An 18,363-nucleotide genomic window follows, 5' to 3' on the forward strand; every position below is an offset into this window, starting at 1 on the left:
TCGGACTGGTTTTCCGTAGGATTCTTTCAATGAATCTCAGTCTGGCATCTGCTTTACCGACGATTAATTTTATATGGTCATTCCATTTTAAATCACTCCTAATGCGTACTCCCAGATAATTTATGGAATTAACTGCTTCCAGTTGCTGACCTGCTATATTGTACCTAAATGATAAAGGATCTTTCTTTCTATGTATTCGCAGCACATTACACTTGTCTACATTCAGATTCAGTTGCCGTTCCCTGCACCATGCTTTAATTTGTTGCAGATTCTCTTGCATTTCAGTACAATTTTCCATTGTTACAACCTCTCGATATACTACAGCTTCATCCATAAAAAGCCTCAGTGAACTTCCGATGTTATCCACAAGGTCATGTATATATATTGTGAATAGCAACGGTCCTATGACATTCCCCTGAGGCACACTGGAAATCGCTCTTGCTTCGGAAGACTTCTCTCGATTGAGGAGGACATGCTGTGTTCTGTTATATAGGAACTCTTCAATTCAATCACACAATTGGTCTGATAGCCCATATGCCCTTACTTTGTTTATTAAACGACTGTGGGGAACTATACCAGACACCTTGTGGAAGTCAAGAAACATGGCATCTACCTGGGAACCCATGTCTATGGCCCTTTGAGTCTCGTGGACGAATAGTGTGAGCTGGGTTTCACACGATTGTCTTTTTCGAAACCGATGCTGATTCCTACAGAGTAGATTTCTTGTCGCCAGAAAAGTCATTATACTTGAACATAATACCTGTTCCAAAGTTCTACAACTGATTGACATTATAGATATAGGTCTATAGTTCTGCACATCTGTTCGATGTCCCTTCTTGAAACCAGGGATGACCTGTGCCCTTTTCCAATCCTTTGGAATGCTACTCTCTTCTAGAGACCTACGGTACACCGCTGCAAAAAAGGGGGGCAAGTTCCTTTGCGTACTCTGTGTAAAATCAAACTGGTATCCCATCAGGTCCAGCGGCCTTTCCTCTTTTGAGCGATTTTAATTGTTTTTCTATCACTCTGTCATCTATTTCAATATATACCATTTTGTCATCTGTGCAACAACCTAGAGAAGGAACTACAGTGCAGTCTTCCTCTGTGAAACAGCTTTGGAAAAAGACATTTGATATTTCTCCCATTAGTCTGTTATCCTCTGTTGCAGTACCATTTTGGTCACAGTGTCTGGACATTTTGTTTTGATCCACCTACCCCTTTGACATAAGATCAAAATTTCTTAGGATTTTCTGCCAAGTCAGTACATAGAACTTTACTTTCAAATTCGTTGAACGCCTCTCGCATAGCCCTCCTCACACTACATTTCGCTTCATGTAATTTTTGTTTGTCTGCAAGGCTTTGACTATGTTTATGTTTGCTGTGAAGTTCCCTTTGCTTCCATAGCAGTTTTCTAAGTTGGTTGTTGTACTTCGGTGGCTCTTTTCCATCTCTTACAATCTTGCTTTGTACATACTCATCTAATGCATATTGTATGATGGTTTTTAACTTTGTGTACTGGTCCTCAACACTGTCTGTACTTGAGATAAAACTTTTGTGTTTTGCTGTCAAGTACTGTGACATTTGCTTTTTGTCACTTCTGCTAAACAGAAAAATCTTCGTACCTTTTTTAATATTTCTATTTACAGCTGAAATCACCGATGCTGTAACTGCATTATGATCGCTGGTTCCCTGTTCTGCTTTAACTGTTTCAAATAGTTCAGGTCTGTTTGTCAACAGAAGGTCTAATATGTTTTCGCCACGAGTCTGTTTTCTGTTTAACTGCTAAAGGTAGTTTTCAGATAATGCACTTACAAAAATTTCACTGGATTCTTTGCCCCTGCCACCCGTTATAAACATTTGTGTCTCCCAGTCTGTATCTGGTAAATTAAAATCTCCACCCAAAACTAGAACATGGTCGGGGAATCTACTAGAAATATTTTCCAAATTTTCCTTCAGGTGTTTTGCCACAACTACTGCTGAGCCAAGGGGCCTATAGAGACATCCAATTATAATGTTTGAGTCTGCTTTAACCGTGACCTTCACCCAAATTATTTCCAATTTCGGATCTCCGTCAATTTCCTTCGATACTATTGCACTTTTTATCACTAAAACATGCCTCGCCTTTCACTGTCCAGCCTCTCTCTGCATTATACATTCCAATGTGAGTTTAGAATTTAATTACTGTTTACATTGGTTTCAGCCAACTATCTGCCCCTAGTACTTTGTGGGCATTGTGACTGTTTATTAATGAGAGCAGTTCTGGGACCTTTCTATGGACGCTCCTGCAGTTTACTACTATCACATTAATATTGTCATTGCCTGTTGGGTTTTGCCTACTGCTACCTTGTGGCATCTCATGAGGCATCTTGTCAAGCCTAGGGAATTCTCTAACCTAAAATACTCACATGTGCACTCCACACACATTCCGCTACCCTTGTAGCTGCTTCCTCTTGTAGCCACTTCCTGTGTGTAGTGCACACCTGACCTATTCAGGGGGACCCTACATTTCTCCACCAGATAGCGGAGGTCGAGAAATTTGCACCCCAAATCTCCGCAGAATCGTCTCAGCCTCTTGTTTAAGCCTTCCACTCAGCTTCAAACCACAGGACCCTGATCGGTTCTGGGAACGTCACTACAAATAGTTAGCTCCGATTCCACCCCGCAAACAAGGCTTTCCGCCGCCTTCACCAACTTCACCAACTCTGCCCACCGCCTGTATGAACAGAGGATGACCTCTGAACCCAGACGGCAGGAGACATTGGTGTCGACATGAGCAACACTTTGCAGCCATGAGCAACACTTTGCAGCCATGAGCAACACTTTGCAGCCATGAGCAACACTTTGCAGCCATGAGCAACACTTGCTCATGTGATGCGAACGCTGTTGAACCTGCCACTCCCCTTGGGGTGGCCCAACCGCGCCCGGTACCCGCAAAGATGTCTCGAAAGCAGGGACTGTGGGTGAAGCATGTAACACCTGGGGTGTGCCATGCGACGCACCAGACTCCACACTACCGCTACACTCTGTGGCAGCAGCCTGAAGATGGCTGACTGTGGCCATCAACATGCTCAGCTGTTTGTGAACAATGGCCAGCTCCTCCTGTGTCCCTATGCAGCAGTCATACATTCTATCCATCCTAAGAAATCAAGAATTTAATGTAGAGAGTTGAGTAATCAACTTTTAACTATACTGCTAATTCACTCAGCTGATAGCTGACTAAACTGTGGTTACTATACACTTTATGTGGGAAACGTGTTTTTTAGAAATTCATCATTATTGTATATTTTTGTTATTATTTGTTGACAGAATCCTAATCGTTACCATAATCGATGTCCTTCAATTGTTACACCATTTGTAGTTTTTATGGATGAAATTTTAAATAAAGATGAAGAATTCTGGGAACACACTCCTGGGACATTCCAACCACTGCTGCTTGCTTACGAATTGAACACCAATGGGCTCCGTAAGACAGACTCGCGAACAACATCAATGTTTGCTGGAGAACACACACTTCTTGGTCGTCCTGTTGGTTTCTTCTTGAGGGCAGATCCAGTCTCTTCAAAGTTATTAATCCAACATTTTATCAAGTGCTTCAACAGAATGCCATCATGACATCATAAATTATAAAAACGTCGAAACTCCCTCTGCGCCACTACCAAACTATCATTGTTTTTATTAAAAAAAAAAAAGGCTAACACGCACTGTTGTCCGTTCCACTGACTCATGATTACTGAAATGGCAGACTGTTTACTTGCTAACTGTCATGAACCTACAGTGCTGCCATCTGCCCATAGGTGCCAATACTCATTTCAAACATTCCTGTTATTCTGTGTCACCCTGTTCGTTCAGGAGCGACCTCCTGACACTTAAATCTATACTTGATGTTAACAAATTTATCTTGTGCAGAAATGGTTTCCTTGCCATAGCCAGTCTACATTTTATATCCTCTCTACCTCAACCATCATCAGTTATTTTGTTGCCCAAGTAGCAAAACTCATCTACTACTTTGTCTCATTTCGTAATCTAATACCTTCATAATCACCTGACTTAATTCGACTGCATTATATTATCCCCATTTGGTGATGTTCATCTTATATCCTCCTTTCAAGGTACTGTCCGTTCCATTCAGCTGCTTTTCCAAGTCCTTTGCGGTCTCTGACAGAATTACAATGTCATCAGCAAACCTCAAAGTTTTTATTTCTTCTCCATGGATTTCAATACCTACTACAAATTTTTCTTTTGTTTCCTTTACTGCTTGCTCAATATACAGATTGAATAACATTGGGGATAGGCTACAACCCATGTATCACTCCCTTCTCAACCACTGCTTTCCATTCATGCCCCTCAACTTATAACTATCATCTGGTTTCTGTACGAATTGTAAATAGTCTTTTGCTCCCTGTATTTTACTCCTGCTACATTCAGAATTGCAGAGAGGGTTTTCCAGTCAACATTGCCAAAAACTTTCTCTAAGTCTACAAATGCTAGAGACGTAGGTTTGCCTTTCCTTGACCTATCTTCTAAGATAAGTTGTAGGATCAGTATTACCTTGTATGTTCCAATATTTCTACAGAATGCAAACTGATTTTCTGCGAGGTTGGCTTCTACCAGTTTTTCCATTTGTCTGTAAAGAGTTAGTAGTTTGCAACTGTGACTTATTAAACAGTTAGTTCGGTAATTTTCAACCCTTGCAACACCTGCTTTCTTTTGGATTGGAATTTTTATATTCTTCTTGAAGTTTGAGGGTATTTCGCCTGTCTCATACATCTTGCTCAGCAGGTGGATGAGTTTTGTCATGGCTGACTCTCCCAAGGCTATCAGTAGTCTTAATGGAATGTTGTCTGCTCCCAGGGCCCTGTTTCAGCTTAGATCTTTCAGTGCTCTGTCAAACTCTTCACTCAGTATCAGATCTCCTGTTGCACCTTCATCTACGTACTCTTCCATTTCCATAATATTGCCCTCAAGTACATCGCCCTTGTATAGACTCTCTATATACTCCTTCCACCTTTGTTTTCCCTTCTTTGGTTAAGACTGGTTTTCCAACTGAGTTCTTGATATTCTTAAAGGTGGTTATCTTTTCTCCAATGGTCTTTTTAATTTTTAGCAGGCTGGATTTGGAACACTGCGACTGTCTTGCTCAAGTTCTCAGTAATTACTGCAACCAATCGCCATTTTTTCTTCAATTTTTATTTATTCATGACCGGTTTCGAATTGCCTGGTGATTTATCATCAGATGATACCATTTAGTTTGGAGTATTGTGGGGGTTGTGCATCTGTGGCAATATAGAGATGGAAAAGTGAGCACTGTATGTGGGAAGATTGTAAGATTAATTTGATGGTATTATTCATTGTTTTTATTCTTGTGGCAGGCACTGCTCTGGAAAACATAAAGTATGCTTTCCAGTATCATTAAATGTCAAGTGAAACAGGCAATTTTTCACCGATGGTGACTCCCACACACTTTAGAAAATATAAACAAATCAAAGAGAGTGGCTGTTATTGTCTCCAAAGAGTTTTATGGAGACAGAGAGTTTCTTTGTTAATTTTTCGTTTTGTGCAGCATTCGTAATAAAATATATATTTATTACATTACTTCCTATATAAAAATTAGTATCATGTTTTCACATTGGAAAATTTTCTTATGCTATTTACAACATTTACAATGCTGTTTAGGACAAAGTTTCTGGTAGTGAAGTTCAAAGGGGTGGGAGAGGAGAGAAGGAAAATTTTGTGTGTGTGTGTGTGTGTGTGTGTGTGTGTGTGTGTGTGTGTGTGTGTGTGTGTGTGTAAAAGAGAGAGGTGTTTAGGTGTGGTATGAGTGAGGTTGGGAATGGGTGTGGGAGTGGATGAGTACAGTATTTATTAGTTTTTCAAATTTAAGGACTCTTTAAAATTTTAGATGAATGGGTTATTTGCTAAATCAATTTGTTCATTTAAGATGGTGTGGGGTGTTTTATTTTTAAGCATGAAAACTTAAAGTTGTTGCAAGAGGTCTATTTTTATTCTTTTGTCTGCAATGTGTAGAATGTGGAGGTTGGTTTTTATGTCTGTGATTGAATGACTATTTTGGGCTAGATGGGCTGCAAAAGTGGATTTATTTAAATTATTTAAACGGAGTGTGTCAGTGTGCTCTTTCTATCGGATTTGAAAATTTCTTCCTATCTCTCCTATGTAGTAGTAAGAACAGCTGTCACAAGTTAATTTGTATATACGTGATTTGTGATATCGTGGGCTGGTTGTTTTAATGTTGTGAATTGTTTTGTTTTGTATTTTGCTGTTTGTGTGAAAACTGATTTTGACTTCATGTGTTTTGAATAGTCTTGCAAGTTGGTATGATATATTACCAAGGAAAGGCATACAGACACATTTAGTTTCTTCTGGTGCTGAGGAAAGGTTTGTTGATGGTTTTGTCTTAGTTTTCATCTTTGCACCTAGTTTGTCAACTATGGTTGGGTGATAAGCATTGTTGTGGGCTATTGTTTTTAAAATGTTTAGTTCCTTGGTTTTTACAGCAGTTTACACAGTTGAGCTAGTTTATGCTGATTTGGTTGGCATGATGTATTATTTATAGCAACATCTGTTATGGTGGGTTTCTTTTAAATGTTGAATTTGCGTTTGGAGTTGTGACATGTTACGTTTAAGTCAAGAAAATTAATTCCCAGTTGTGTTTGGTGTTCAACTGTAAACCGTATTGTGGGATGTATATTATTCAGTTTAGAGGCTAAGTTTTGTATATCAGTTGTTGTTCCATTGTATAGTATCAATGTGTCATCAACATAGCATTTGTAATAAATTACTTTCTTTTTCCATTGGATTATCTTTAAAGAATTAGTTTTCCAAATCATTAATATAGATGTCAGCTAGTAGGCCAGCTAAACTACTGCCCATTGCTAAACCGTCTTTCTGAATATAGATTTTATTATTAAAGGAAAAGTAATTGTGAGACAACACTAACCCAAGAAAATCCATCAGTTCATAGATTTCTATGTTACTTAGCTTTTTATGATGCAAAAAGTTGTTTTTGATTATGTGGAATGTTTCTGTTATAGACATGTTGATGTACAGGTTTACTATGTCGAAGGATGTACATTGTGCTGTTGTGGGAATAGTGATATCTTTTATGCTGTTAATTGAGTTGACTGTTGGGTGTAGTGGGTGGCCTTGTTTATGAACCTTGGATTGTGATCTGAGCTTTGGAGCTGTTGGGTTTATTATTATGCAGTGTTTGGCTTCAGAAGTTGTTAGGAGGAAGTTGCAGTTCTTTAACAGGTTTTTTATTTTGTTTTGGTATTTTGGGGTAGGCTCAGATTCTAGTTCAGTTATGTTGGTATTTTTAAAAAATTCTAATGTTTTGTTAATGTACTCTGATTCATACATTATTACAGGTGCATTACTTTTGTCAGCCTTAACCAGAACAGCATTATCATCAACTAGTTGGGTGTTTTTTTTTTTTCTCATTATGACTAATATTGTGGAGTTTTTTGGTTTTATGTTTTTCTTTATTATTTTATTTGCTTCATGTGCTAGAGCATTGTGGTCATTTTGATTTAGTTTTGCTGATAGGCAGGCTACCTTAGTGTCAGTTATTACATCTTTGACAGTGTTTCCAACAAGTTTGGTGGTAATATTGTGTTTTAGCCCTTTATTTAGCAAATTTAGTTCTGCGTTGTTGAAATTAATGTTTGTTGTGTTTAGTACCCTCCCAGAAAAATTATGATTGTCATCAGTTAAGTTGGGGTAGGAGTTGGTGGATTTTTTTGGCAATTAGGTTTGAGAGCTTTTTCTTTTGTTTGGATGAAATTTTCAACATTTCTTTACCCACAGATTGCTGAACTAACTCTATGAATATTACATTTTGCGACAGCATAAGGTGATTGCTTAACTCTAAGTGCAGCTTGTAGATGTCTTTATCGAGTAAGTCTTCTGGTTTATAATGATTCATTTTTTATTCATGTGACTTTTGGCTGCCTAAGCTGATTTACTCTGGCCATTGATTACAACTTTGACATAATTAGGAATAATGTTTTCTAATATGCACTGCTTATTGAATTTAATAGCAAGAATGGTTTTCATTAATTTCAGTTTACACTTTCTGTATGTATTCATTGTTCCATTTACCTGGCTAGGTAGCGAAATAAAACTTTATTCATTCTGGATTTGGAATACTGTACTCCTCCACTCCCATACTCATTCCCAACCTCGCTCATTCCACACCAAAACACCATTCTCTCTACCTCTTTTTTTTTACACACACACACACACACACACAGACAAATCTTTTCTCCCTCTCTTTCAGACCTTCCGTTCCTCCCTCCCTCCCTCCCTCCTCTCCCCATATGTAGACTATCCTATTTATTGAGCAATGAGAAACATGCCAAACACAACTGCATTACCAGAAACATTGTCCTAAACACTGTGTTGTAAATTTCTACATCTACATCTACATGATTACTCTGCAATTCACTTTTAAGTGCTTGGCAGAGGGTTTATCGAACCACAATCATACTATCTCTCTACCATTCCACTCCCGAACAGCGTGTGGGAAAAATGAACACCTAAACCTTTCTGTTCGAGTTCTGATTTCTCTTATTTTGATGATCATTCCTACCTATGTAGGTTTGGCTCAACAAAAGAGAAAGTTGGTGACTGAAATTTCTTAAATAGATCTCGGCACGCTGAAAAACGTCTTTGCTTTAATGACTTCCATCCTAACTCGCATATCATATCTGCCAAACTCTCTTCCCTATTACATGATAATACAAAACGAGCTGCCCTTTTTTGCACTAATATTCTAACAGAGGACGAACGAGTGTAGTGTAAACTATCTCTGTAGTGGACTTGTTGCATCTTCTATGTGGTCTTTCCAACTGAAGTTGTTCGTAATTTTAACACCCAGGTACTTAGTTGAATTGACAGCCTTGAGAATTGTACTATTTATCGAGTAATCGAATTCCAACGGATTTCTTTTGGAACTCATGTGGATCACCTCACACTTTTCGTTATTTAGCGTCAACTGCCACCTGCCGCACCATACAGCAGTGTTTTCTAAATCGCTTTGCAACTGATACTGGTCTTCGGATGACCTTACTAGATGGTAAATTACAGCATCATCTGCGAACAACCTAAGAGAACTGCTCAAATTGTCACCCAGGTCATTTATACAGATCAGGAACAGCAGAGGTCCCAGGACGCTTCCCTGGGGAACACTTGATATCACTTCAGTTTTACTCGATGATTTGCCTTCTATTACTACGAACTGTGACCTTCCTGACAGGAAATCACGAATCCAGTTGCACAACTGAGACGATACCCCATAGGCCCACTGCTTGATTAGAAGTTGCTTGTGAGGAACGGTGTCTAAAGCTTTCCGGAAATCTAGAAGTACGGAATCATCTTGAGATCCCCTGTCGATAGCGGCCATTACTTCGTGCGAATAAAGAGCTAGCTGTGTTGCACAAGAATGATGTTTTCTGAAACCATGCTGATTACGTATCAATAGATTGTTCCCTTCAAGGTGATTCATAATGTTTGAATACAGTATATGCTCCAAAACCCAACGTCAATGATGTAGGTCTGTAGTTTGATGGAGCACTCCTACTACCCTTCTTAAACACTGGTGCGACCTGCGCAATTTTCCAATATGTAGGTTCAGATCTGTCGGTGAGCGAACGGTTGTATATGATTGCTAAGTAGGGAGCTATAGTATCAGTGTAATCTGAAAGGAACCTAATCGGTATACAATCTGGACCTGAAGACTTGACGTATCAAGCGATTTGAGTTGCTTCGCAACCCCTAAGGTATCTGCTAAGAAACTCATGCTAGCAGCTGTTCGTGTTTCAAATTTTGGAATATTCCATTCGTCTTCCCTGTTGAAGGAATTTTGGAAAACAACGTTCAATAGCTCCACTTTAGTGGCACAGTCGTCGGTAACAGTACCATCGGCACAGCACAGCGAAGGTATTGACAGCGTCTTGCCGCTTGTGTACTTTACAGAATTTCTTCGGATTTTCTACCAAATTTCGAGACAATGTTTCGTTGTGGAACCTATTAAAGGCATCTCACATTGACGTCCGTGCCAAATTTCGCGCGTCTGTAAATTTTACCCAATCTTCAGGATTTCACGTTCTGAACTTCACATGCTTTTTCCGTTGCCTCTGCAACAGGTTTCGGACCTGTTTTGTGTACCATGGGGGATCAGTTCCATCATTTACCAATTTATGAGGTATGAATCTCTCAATTGCTGTTGCTACTATATCTTTGAATTTGAGCCACAATACTCCAAACTAAACGGTATCATCTGATATCGAATCGCCAGGCGATTCGAAACCGGTCATGAATAAATAAAAATTGAAGAAAAAATGGCGATTTGTAAATAGCATAAGAAAATTTTGCAATGTAAAAATGTAATACTAATTTTATAAAGGAAGTAGTGTAATAAATATATATGAATGTCGCACAAAACAAAAAATTAACAAATAAAATCTCTGCCTCCACAAAACTCTTTGGAGACAACAGCCACACTCTGGTTTGTTTATATTTTGTGAAGTATATGGGAGTTGCCATCAGGGGAAAAGTGCCTGTTTCACTTGACATTTAACGATACTGGAAAGCATACGTTATGTTTTCCAGAGCAGTGCCTGCCACAAGAATAAAAACAGTGAGTAATACCATCAAATTAATCTTACAATCTTAATATTCTTCCCACATACAGTACTCACTTTTTCATCTCTCTATTTGCCACAGATGCGCGATCCCCACAATACTCCAAACTAAATGGTATCATCTGATAATGAATTGCCAGACGATTCGAAACCGGCCATGAATAAATAAAAATTGAAGAAAAAATGGCGATTGGTTGCAGTAATTCCTGAAGTCCCTTTAATTTTCATGTAGGCAGTATCTATCTTACCCCTAGTGTTACATGCTTCTACATCCTTACATTTGTCCTCCAGCCATCCCTGCTTAGCCATTTTGCGCTTCCAGTCGATCTCATTTTTGAGGCTTTGTATTCCATTTTACCTGCTTCATTTACTACATTTTTATATTCTTTCATCAATTAAATTCAATATCACTTCTGTGACCAAAGGATTATTACTAGCCTTCGCCTTTTTACCTACTTGATCCTCTGCTCCCTTCACTATTTCATCTCCCAAAGCTACCTATTCTTCTTCGTTTGTATTTCTTTCCCCTGTTCTTGTCAGTCGTTCCGTGATGCTCTCTCTAAAACTCTCTACAATGTCTGGTTCTTTCAGTTTATCCAAGTCCCATCTCCTTAAATTCCTACCTTTTTGCAGTTTTTTCAGTTTTAATCTACAGTTCATAACCAATGAATTGTGGTCAGAGTCCACATCTGCCTCTGTAAATGTCTTACAATTTAAAACCTGGTTCTTAAATCTGTGTCTTACCATTATACAACCTATATGAAACCTTCCGGTGTCTACAGGTCTCTTCCACATATTCAGCTTTCTTTCACGATTCTTAAACCAAGTGCTAGCTATGATTTGGTTGTGCTCTGTATAAAGTTTTACCAGACGACTTCCTGTTTAGTTCCTTACCTCCGTCCATATTGATCTACTATTTTTTATTCTCTTCCTTTCCATACTATCGATTTCTAGCCCCCCATGACTATTAAATTTTCGTCTCCATAACTATCTGAATAATTTCTTTTATTGCATCATACATTTCTTCAGTCTCTTTCATCATCTGCGGCACATAAACTTGTACTAGTGTGGCAGCCGTGGGCTGAAGGGATTACACTGAAGGTAGTTGGTAAAGTGTTATTCTTCTACAGTTTATGAAACTTTTGTGTAGAACTAACATTTCTTCCTGAAGCTGCACTTTCATACAAAATTTTGTAGTAAAACTTTTCTCAGTATCAGGAGGAGCAGTAACAGTTGCAGTTGACTATGAACTTTAAATGACTCTGTCCTGTTTTTGCAGCAAATGAAAACTCAGTAGTAGAGTTTCACAGGAGAAAATGAATTTGAGGAGAGAAATTTGAAGCAAAAAAAGTAATTTTAAGTCTGGATGACGTTCTTGAAACAGTACTAGTTGATGGAAATAAGGAAGTGCTTACGTGTTAGAAACATTCCAGCAAGTGACATATTTCTACATTAATTCCTTTTTCTACATAAAATGGGTATTTATATTATGAGGCAAATAATAACTTGTAGACAATATAATGTAAATGGATAGATAAAAAATGTACTCACCAAGCGGTGGCAGGAGAACACACACGCACACACAAAAAAGTTTAACTTTTACAAGCTGTTGGAGCCGGTGGCTTCTCCTTCTGGCAGAAGAATTGAAGGGGAAGGAAGAGAGGTGAAGGAAAAGGAATGGAGAGGTTTAGGGAGAACTTTAGGTAAGAGATTACTTATTAGATGGGATAAGAAGAAAAGACTGATTCAGCCTGACTGAGCTTTCAGCAAAAGCCACCTTCAGAAGGGAAACACACATCCACGCAAGCAAGCACACCATACACTCGCATGACTACTACCTCCAAAACTCCAGCTAGAGTGCAGTTGTGTTGAACGGAAGCAGCAATTCAGATTGGGGCAGGGAAGGGGAAAGGATTGCGTGTGATGTCGAGCAGAGAAGGGAAGAAAACAGGTGGGTGCTGTGGCCTAGCAGTGCACAGTGAGGCTGAGGGGATATGAACTGGATAACTGGATGGAGGTTATAGGACAGAAGGGGTGGTAACTGTTAGGTGGAGGCTGTTGGGACAGGATGTTACCATAGGTTGTGCCTGGGATGACTTTGGGAGCAGAGAATGTGTTGGAAGGATAACTCCCATCTGCACAGTTCAGAAAAGCTGATGGTAGAGGAAAGGGTCTTTTTAGCCTGGGTTGTGAAGCAGCTGTTGAAACCAGCCATGTTATGTTCAGCTGCGTGTTGTGCCATAGACTGGTCCACTTTGCTCTTTGCTACAGTTTGGTGATGGCCATTTGTCCTAGTGGACAGTTGGCTGATAGTCGTACCAATTTTTAAAAAAATCTATGTAATGATTACAACAGAGCTGGTATATGACAGGGCTGCTTTCACAGGTGCCCCAACCTCTAATGGGGTAGGATAAGCCTGTGACAGGACCGGAATAGGAATGCTGGATGGGTGGGTAGAGCAGGTCTTGCACCTGGATTTTCCACTCCTTCTTCCAGTCAACACTTCTTTGCCATCAATCCCTCCAACCGAAGCCAACATAATCTCAACACTGAACCATGTCTCTTCCCAGTTCACATCACAGTTCAACTATGATCTCCCCCTCTACCATCGCTGGTCAGCTCCAACTCGGTCCTGCGATCCTTCCTAAGGTCCATTCCTAATTACATCAACCTTTTGTGAAAGGTAGGGCAGCCATACATTGCCTCAGAACAGATCCTGACCTAATAATCCTATCTGCTGACTCCTCTACCTATAAACTCTGCTGAAGTGATTCCAGCCAGAAGTCAAACATAATCTGCAATCCTGCTTAAAGCCTTAGGCCCTTTCGAGAACCTCTCCCCAGAATCCATTCCCCTCATCACTTCTATGACACCGCAAATGCCCACCTCCTGCATGTTCCCCAAAAGCCACAAATCTAAAACGTGCTGGACTCCCTGGTGTAGCTGGTTATTGTGCTCCTACTGAAAGAATTTAAGCTCTGAAACAAATACTAACAAAGAGATAGAGGGGCTGGCCAGTACTTACCTCAGCTCAGTACAGCCGATAGATACACAAAAAACAACCGAAAATTTACATTCCTAGCTTTCAGAATAAATGTTCCTTCATCAGGGAGGAGAGAGGGGAAAGAAAGGGAAGAAGGGAAAGTGGATTTAGTTACTCACAACCCAGGTTATGGAGCAACAGGGAAAGGAAAACATGGAGGGTAGCAAGGATGGAGGCATGGTTGTCAGAGGGAAGCCAAAGATATTCTACTGTAAGTACTGTGCTTCAAACCAAAGAGGATGCATACAGAAGTAAAGAGGTATATAGTATAAAGATGTAGGATGAAAAGATGCATGAATGGCTAAAGAGGAAAGAGAAAGAGGAGAAGAATGAAGAGTAAATGGGAGTGAGGTTGTTTAACGTAGGTTCAGTCCAGGGGGATGAAAGGATGTGTTGGAGTGCAGATTCCCATCTCCGCAGTTCAGAGGGACTGGTGTTGGGTGGGAGAAGCCAAATGGTACATACGGTGTAGCAGGTTCCTAGGTCCCTAGAATTATGCTGGAGGGCTACTGGGTATTGGACATCTCCTAGGCGGACAGTTCGTCTATGCCCGTCCATGCGCTTAGCCAGTTTAGTTGTTGTCATACCAATGTAAAAGGCTGTGCAGTGCAGGCATGTCAGCTGATAAATGACGTGTAGTTTCACACGTGGCCCTGCCTTGAATTGTGTATGTTTTACCAGTAGTGGGGCTGGAGGTGGTTGTGGGGGGATGCATGGGGTAGGTTTTGCAGCGAGTTCTGTTATAAGGGTAGGAACCACTGGGTAGAGAAGGTAGTATGGGAATATTGTAGAGTTTAACAAGGATGTTACGGAGGTTAGGGGGTCGACGAAAGGCAACTCTGGGTGGTGTGGGGAGAATTTTGTCAAGGGATGATCTCATTTCAGGGATTGACTTGAGAAAGTCATATCCCTGGCGGGGTAATTTATGATGTATTTGAGGCCAGGATAATATTGGGTGACAAGGGGGATGCTTGTGTGTGGTCTGAGGGTAGGAACATTATTGTTGGACGGGGAGGAATGTATTGCTCGGGAGATCTGTTTGTGGACAAGGTCTGCAGGATAGTTGCGGGAGAGGAAAGCACTGGTCAGTTTATTGGTGTAATTGTTGAGGGATTCGTCACTGGAGCAGATATGTTTGCCACAAATACCTAGGCTGTAGGGAAGGGAGCGTTTGATGTGGAATGGATGGAAGCTATCAAAGTGACGGTACTGTTGTTTGTTTGTGGGTTTGATATGGACAGAGGTGTGGATGTGAGCTTCAACAAGATGAAGGTCAACATCCAGGAAGGTGGCTTGGGTTTTGGAGAAGGACCAGATGAAATTCAGCTTCAAAAAGGAGTTGAGGTTATGGAGGAAATTAAGGAGTGTTTCTTCACCATGAGTCCAGACCACAAAGATGTCATCTATAAACCTATACCAGGCCAGGGGAAGCAGCTGTTGAGTCTTCAGGAAAGCCTCCTCCATGCAGCCCATGAAGAGGTTGGCATAGGACGGAACCATCGTGGTTCCCATGACAGTTCCCCTGATTTGTTTGTAGGTCTGGCCTTCAAAAGTGAAGTAATTATGGGTGAGGTTGGTAAGTGTGATAAGGAACGAGGTTTTTGGAAGATCTTCTGGTGGGCGTTGGGAGACGTAGTGCTCAAGGGCAGAGAGACCATAGGTGTGTGGGATGTTTGTGTAAAGGGATGTAGCACACATGGTGACAAGAAAGGTTTCAGGTGGGAGAGGAGTGGGAATGGATTTTAGGCTTTTTAGGGAGTGGTTTGTGTCCTTGGCTTTCTAGGGAGTGGTTTGTGTCCTTGATGTAGGATGGGAGTCTGCGGGTGATAGGTTGGAGGTGTTGGTCTACCAGAGCTGAAATGCGTTCTGTTGGGGCTTTGAAGCCTGCTACAATGGGATGGCCAGGATGGTTCTCTCTCTCTCTCTCTCTCTCTCTCTCTCTCTCTCTCTCTCTCTCTCTCTCTCTCTTGAAGAAAACTGGACTTTCCGGTGTTTGTATTTGCATCATGAGATAAAACAATTTTAATATCATAAAATTTATTGGAAAAGTGTTGTTTGGTAAACAATAGGCCCTTGCCCAAATGGCAGATGTTTTGTGAAATTCAAGAGGTAGCTTGTCGAGTCAGCCTTAAGGGTAATCATGCCTACTGTAGTTTTCATACTCATTTTTAAAAAATCTTAATATTACTTATCTGGAAATGAATGGCTCAGATTACATCAGAACACATCAAACACACAGGGAATTGGCATTGCCTATTTTCAATGAGAAGCAAAGAAGTATTGCCAAGTTTTTCAGTCTCATGTTTGGGATTTTAAATTTTAAATGGCATCTGGTCATGCACACAGAAGACACTAAACTACATCCCATGAATGTGAAATGTTTTCTTAACCAGAACTTCAGTAAGCTGTGATGGGCACCAGTTACATTATTTAAATCCTTTTTATTGTGAAGAGGAAGGAAGAAAAATAGTGATGCCTAAAGTTTAGTTGTAGATGTTGCTGAATAAAGCCCAAGCCTATTGTAAAATAAATAAATTGTGAAGAGTATTTGTGCTGAGGAACTAGGAAGGTCAGTCTTGTAACTTAGAGTGATGAAGTTGGTATGTCAACTGCTAGGGACATTGTAGAAAGTAAGAAGATACATTAACATTGTTGTCAGCTCCCCTGCTGCATTCTGTTATTGACTAATAATTCTACTAGTATTGTTTGAGATATGCAACTCATGCTCTTAACATTCCCATTATTCATTAGTGTCTTACAATTTCAGGTTACCTACAGCTCATACGTGTTTCAACGTTCTTCTGCTTCCTGAGTATGAGACAAAGGAAAAGTTAAATGATAGACTTATGAAGGCAATAAAGTATTCCAAAGGATTTGGAATGTTGTAACCCACTTCGCTTTCCTCCTAAAATTTAGGAAACAATTTACTTTGAAGTTCCCATCATGTCTAAAGATTGTGGGATTTGTTAATAAACTCCTGTGAAAATGAAAATTTTTGGTGCAATTTAGCAGTGGATGAAATATGGTGCAAAATGAGCTGCTCATAAGTGTTACATAAGTGTGTAATAACAATTTGTTCTATGTTACCACTCCCTCTTGCCTCTGGGCTGTTAGTCCAGTGATGAATGTAAACTGATTTGTTAAATATCAGTGACAGTTTCCTGGTGGTGTTTAGTAAAAAAATTATTAATACTACTGACAGTGTCTAAATATGGAGGTATCTGCAAAATACTACTGTAATTAACTTTGTACAAAGTGCTAAGAATATTGTCATCTTCAGTGAAGCTTTTATGAACATGGGGAGGAAGAATGAGGTGCCTGTTTAGTGTGTTTGTATGAATGAAATTCACAGTGTATGATTCATTTTGTGTGTGATGACTAATTAATTTGTCTCTTGTACATTTTCCAAAATTTTGAGGCAGCTATTCTGTTTCCCTCCAGAAAAGTGCAAAAAAAAAGGAATGACTTCATATCCTTACAAATTTGCTTCATATCTGGTGCACATACACACACAAACTAATCTATTACCTGTCATGTTTACACATAAAGTTTCCAATTTTTGAAATGAGGATAGTGGACAATTGAATGAAATTATAAAAATAAAATATTTTTGTGAAGAAATGCTTATTTTAAGTGTGTACATTTAAAGATGAAACTTTTTCAATATATGTACAGTGAGATGTTAAAACTTACATTTAGTGTAAACTTATTTTTAATAAACAATGTTGCCTGGTAAATACAATTTTAGAAATGAAATGACCATTTCCAAGAATTCTGATGTGGTCCTACAAAGAGACTGATAGTTTACTGCTCTCATGTTGATTTAGACGAGTCAACAACAAGAATGTTTCTGTAATAAATAATTTTTGAACTATTTATAATAAGTTTTGATACAGTAAACTAGATATTTTATTCATCATATTTAATTATTTCGAAACAGGGCTGTGCTCATTTGTAAATAATTTTTCATTTGTAATAAATAGATTTAAACTTTCATTCAAATTTTTCCAACCTACATTTTTGCAACAGGAATGTTTAAAGTTATACTATTCTCAGTTTTCCTTTTTCCTTGTGCTCAAATTTCACAAAGTGAGAATTACTGGTAGTATTTGACCTTTTTTATTATCTTTATTGGTTTGCATTCTATGAGAAATGCTATTTTATTTGGTATAGTAGTATGTTACTGTCAGTCCTAGACTGTTATTTCATTCTGTTTCTTGTATTTGTAATTTGCTTTCATTTCAGTCTTCATTGTGTAAAATAGCTGAAGCATTGTGACATCCTCAAACTACTTTCAATTTATGAATTCTAAGCTTTATGTAAAAGTTAGATTGTTAATGTACATTTGATTTGTGAGAAGCATGTAAAGCTGTTAATAAATCTTGTAGAAATGGTTCATTTATTTTTACTGATGTGTGTGTTATAAAGGAGGCAATATCTTATTTTATGCACATGACATAAGCAACTTACAGTGGTAATTCCTGAAGCTTGGTGCATCTTAAATTACAAATAGAAATGTTGGGATATGCTCACAGGCTTATTTATATCCAGATGTGCAACAGATTAACATGATAGGATAATTGATTTCCATAATCATTTGAGAGGGGTGGGAGGATTACAGTTGCAAATCTTGCTGTCGTAAACTGTCAAAGCACCTTT

The 18,363-nt window shown here is 39.2% G+C and overlaps 1 protein-coding gene across 3 annotated transcripts in view; it reads left to right on the forward strand.

Annotated features, from left to right (window-relative positions):
• LOC126282147 (ubiquitin-protein ligase E3A) overlaps positions 1-18,100 on the forward strand; it is a 126,420-nt gene extending 108,320 nt beyond the window's left edge. For 2 of the 3 annotated variants that reach the window (XM_049981649.1, XM_049981651.1), the window contains exon 12: positions 16,472-18,100. In XM_049981649.1, coding sequence (XP_049837606.1) covers positions 16,472-16,592 — 121 coding nt within the window. In that variant the 3' untranslated portion in view covers positions 16,593-18,100. The remainder of the gene's footprint in view (positions 1-16,471) is intronic. The other variant, XM_049981650.1, reaches the window with a different exon arrangement.
• The last annotated feature ends 263 nt before the right edge of the window (positions 18,101-18,363 follow it).

Source organism: Schistocerca gregaria, chromosome 7 (genome assembly GCF_023897955.1).
Source record: "Schistocerca gregaria isolate iqSchGreg1 chromosome 7, iqSchGreg1.2, whole genome shotgun sequence".
Classification (NCBI taxonomy): domain Eukaryota; kingdom Metazoa; phylum Arthropoda; class Insecta; order Orthoptera; family Acrididae; genus Schistocerca; species Schistocerca gregaria.